Here is a 4,153-nt window from a genome sequence, read left to right as displayed (position 1 = left end):
AGTCGTTTCACGAAGGGCTGGCTCACACATATGACAGCTGCTTCTCTCGTCGTCCCACCGCCGTGATCCCTCTTGGCCATCCTCAGATGCAGAGTTCACATAGAGAAACCAGAGCTCTGGCACTACAGTATTCAAGACTGTGGTGGCTCCTGAAAGTTTTCCCACTGAAATTTCAGAGGAAACAATTTGTGGAACAACATTTCCCCACACAATCCCTGTACTCAATGAGCAGAAGGGGTTGTGCAGAGGAAAGGGAAATATCCCCAGGAAATTTCCCAGCTTGGTGCTATCTCCTACCTCTCTCACTTACGTCATCCAACTACAGTGGTACCTCGGGTTAAGTACTTAATTCGTTCCGGAGGTCCGTTCTTAACCTGAAACTGTTCTTAACCTGAAGCACCACTTTAGCTAATGGGGCCTCCTGCTGCTGCCGCACCGCTGGAGCATGATTTCTGTTCTCATCCTGAAGCAAAGTTCTTAACCTGAAGCACTATCTCTGGGTTAGCGGAGTCTGTAACCTGAAGCGTATGTAACCTGAAACGTATGTAACCCGAGGTACCACTATATAGCTAGGTAGTGGCATTCTGTTCTTGACGCTTCATGAGTTGCATATTAGCAATGGTGCCTCCCAGGTGTGGTTGGACTATATCTCAGGTCCTTCTTATGGGCTTCATGTAGGCATCTGCTTGGCAACAGTGAGAACAGGATGTTGGACTGGATGGTCCAACAGTCCCTGATGATTTGCCATGCTGGTTAGGGCTAATGGTCCAAAACATCAGCAAGGCACCAAGTTAGGGAAGGTTGTGTTAGAACAAGAAACTGTTTTTGGCATCCCTAATATTTTGGTACTCAGGAGTCATGTTCCCCAATAAGAGATAAATGAATCCCCTTTTACTGGGCAGTACTGATCCAACAGAAGATGCCACTTTGCTGTGTTTGTATCTTTTTCAAATGAAGTATGCCAGTATTTTGGAAAACTACAACTCATGAAAGCATTCTCATTAACAAAGGTATGGCTAATGTTGAAGCTCCTTAAAAGTTGACCACCTGTGGGAACTACATTCTCACAGAAGCTTTAGCTCATAGAATCGTTGAATTAGAAGGGACTCTGAGGATCATCTCTTCCAATGCCCTTCAGTGAAAGGAATATGCGGCTGTCTAGGCACCAAACCTGCAACCTTGGTTTTGTCAGCATCACATTCTAGCCAACTGAGCTATCCAGTGTTTGGACTATATGGTGAAATTCCAACTGTAGGATTTTATTCTGCCGTTTCCATGTAACCCCACATGCTATGTGAATGACCCCTGAGTCCTGCCGTTATGAGAGAGGGAGATTTCCCTACCTCTTTGAGCTCTTATCCCGGGCCAGACTAACCAACTTCACAGGGTTGTTGTCAGAATAAAAAGAGAGGGATCCTGTATGCTACAAAGAAGTCCTTAGAGCAAGGATGGAATATAAACATGCCAGGAACATTCAGTTGTTTTCTCTCTATATATATTGTGATGACAGAAATATCTACATTAGTGCCTACTGTATCATTTCATTAACTTTAAAATGAACTTTGTAAAATTGTTGATACCTAAGCAGCCTTCCAAGTAATATTTGCTTCGTAACTGGATTGTTGCCTATTATCTAATAGAGATATCAGAGAAAGAGTAAAAAAAATGAGTTATGTTCACTCTCCTATTAAGTTTGACATAGCTAACCTTTCATCTTTGCCCTTTTAACCCTGTCCTTTCCAACTTGTTGCTTCCTCTTAGCTCAGTGTTCTTGAATCTGTAGCTGCCTAAGTTTTACCTGCTTTATTCCTGTCTCCAGAAGAATGAAGACAAACCTTGAAAGGGCTTACAAGGAATTAACTTGGTTATTGTTGCTAATATTGCTCTTTGAAACAAGATGAACAAGTAATGCAAATATTTTCCAACTTCCAATGAAGGTCACAGGCAGGGAACTCAGACTTGAGGGTTTCATTTAGAACCATAGTGGAAACTCATTGTAGTGGGAATGCTGACATGTAGTGACCACCTGGATTTCAGACACTTCAAAAAAATTTTAAGAGTGATGATCCAAGAGATTTTTGACATTAGAGATTATTGCTGATCTATACAAGTTTGAGGATATAATTTTAGTGTCAGTTCAGAGAAAATTTCAGGAGTCTTTGGACCCCTTAGGTCCTCATATCTGTTGGTGGGCAAGGAAAAATAAAATAGGTATAAAAGGAGAATTCCTGGATGCCAAGGTCCAGGTATGTCAAAGTTAGGGATGGGGAAAGAAATTCAATTCAGTTTGCATATAAAAGTGAACCTGCCAAATTTGCATTTTCTGAAACAACCTATGAACCGAAACACAAACATCCTTTGAAACTCACAATTTTCTGAATTTTGCAGTGATGTCCTCCAGCTAAGTAAAGTGCAACAAAATGTATATTTTGGGGTAAAATCTGTATATGGCAGCATATACTGGTGAAAATAATGTACAAATTGCATCATATTAGACATGCTATTGTGTGTTTCAGGAGAGATTTGCAATAAAATGCTGATAAACTTTCGTGAAAAAAGCACAAACTGATGTGGGAATGTGAAGATGGAAAGATGAGAAACTGAGAGTAACCAAAATTAACAGATTTGCCCATCCTTGGTCACACTGGTTTCCTCAATAGAATTTCGGAGTTATTCAAAATAAACCACGTGCCCCTACATTGGTGCAAAATTATTCAAAGTAATTAAGAAGTCTTTACCAAACATGTCTTGAACTCAATGAAGGAGTTTATTAGTTGGATTCCGGTTTTACGGAACAAGACTCCATTTAAGATCGTACAAGCAGCTGGATATTGCTTTTGGGACAGGCATGAGGAGAGGTGTTAGCATTTCAGCTGTTCCCTTCCATTTACTCTTATGGACTTCAGCTGGCCATCCTCCTCGATTTCCACTCTTTCTTGCCCATTCTCAACAATTTTTCGCGTAGTGACTCTTCGCCCATTGACCACTTCGGTAGAAGTTGAGACGGATCTGAAGTTGTGCGTTCCACTGCTGTCATCTCCAAAGGACCTGCAGACCATAGTGTGAAAGCCAGGACCGAATGAGTTGAATCCAAAATTAGTAAAGGCACTTAATCCCGAAAAGAGACCCAGGGGTCCTTGCAAGCCGCTTCTGTTCTCCTCCCTGTTACTGTCATCGTCAAAGTGGTTGTCCCAGAAGTCATGCTCAAAGATGTCCATTCCTCCAAAAAACTCCCTGAAGATCTCATCGGGACTGCGGAATACAAAGTCAAAATCGAATGGGCTGCGGGAGTGGCCCCCAGAAGCGCCTCTTCCTCTAAACCTTGGTTCTTTGACAGGCCTGTCATAGAGAGCGCGTTTCTGAGGATCAGACAAAACTTCGTAGGCCTCAGCGACCGCTTTGAATTTCTTTTCGGCTTCCTCCTTGTGGTATGGATTCTTGTCAGGGTGCCATTTCAGTGCCAGCTTGCGGTAGGCCCTCTTGATATCTTCTTGCGAGGCATTTTGATGCAGCCCTAGGACTTCGTAATAATTAACCATCCCAAAGAAAAGGCTGGCTGGATTTAGAGATTATTTGGTGGGTTTTCCCTGGGGACACAAGGTCCTATGCGGTTCGGATCCAGTGGATCCCGTTGTTTTGGTTGTGGCACTTCTTTCCTCACAGCCCAATGGTAATGGTTTTGGTGCCAAAGGGAAAGAGAAAGGCTGCTTGCTCATATTGTTTGATTTCAAGGTGCTGGCTGCTGAGTAGTATTGTGAGGTCAGAAGCATCTCGGCCAATCAGCACACAGTTGACTTTTAGTGCATTTGAGGCCTGCTGCAGTCCTATCAGTAGGTGTGTTGTGCAAATGAGCTCTCTGGAAAGGTCATATTTCACAACTATGATGCAACTTGTTGCAGATGCCTTAGACTATAAACTTTCCAGAGGAGGCATCTCTCTCTTAGGACTATTCCAGGTGATCCAACTGTCTGAAATACCTTAGCCATGCTAGCCCCAGTCAAAGGAGAACAGCATATATTCCTATAACACCCTCAACACCATGAGTGAATGACCACATTGTTCCCAAGAAGTTAAATTGCACTTCAGGGCACAGCATCATTCCTGCTTGTCTGCATCTAGGTGCCCAGCATGGCCCTAACTTCTTGGATCCTTT

At 42.9% G+C, this 4,153-nt stretch overlaps 1 protein-coding gene across 1 annotated transcript; it reads right to left on the bottom strand.

The window, feature by feature from the left end:
- Positions 1 to 2,748: 2,748 nt before the first annotated feature.
- Positions 2,749 to 3,751, bottom strand: DNAJB8 (DnaJ heat shock protein family (Hsp40) member B8). The gene has a single exon (XM_083489432.1). The coding sequence runs from the start codon at positions 3,537 to 3,539 to the stop codon at positions 2,862 to 2,864; it is 678 nt and encodes a 225-aa protein (XP_083345558.1). The 5' UTR covers positions 3,540 to 3,751; the 3' UTR covers positions 2,749 to 2,861.
- Between the last annotated feature and the right edge of the window lie 402 nt (positions 3,752 to 4,153).

The sequence above is a fragment of the Podarcis liolepis genome, assembly GCF_965112155.1.
Source record: "Podarcis liolepis genome assembly, chromosome: 2".
Taxonomy (NCBI): domain Eukaryota; kingdom Metazoa; phylum Chordata; class Lepidosauria; order Squamata; family Lacertidae; genus Podarcis; species Podarcis liolepis.
The sequence above is the reverse complement of the archived record's forward strand: the minus strand, read 5'-3'. Positions and strand labels throughout refer to the sequence as shown.

What these genes read in the sequence shown, in the direction of transcription:
- DNAJB8 (XM_083489432.1), bottom strand. Translation starts at nt 3,539, where the DNA reads ATGGTTAATTATTACGAAGTCCTAGGGCTGCATCAAAATGCCTCGCAA.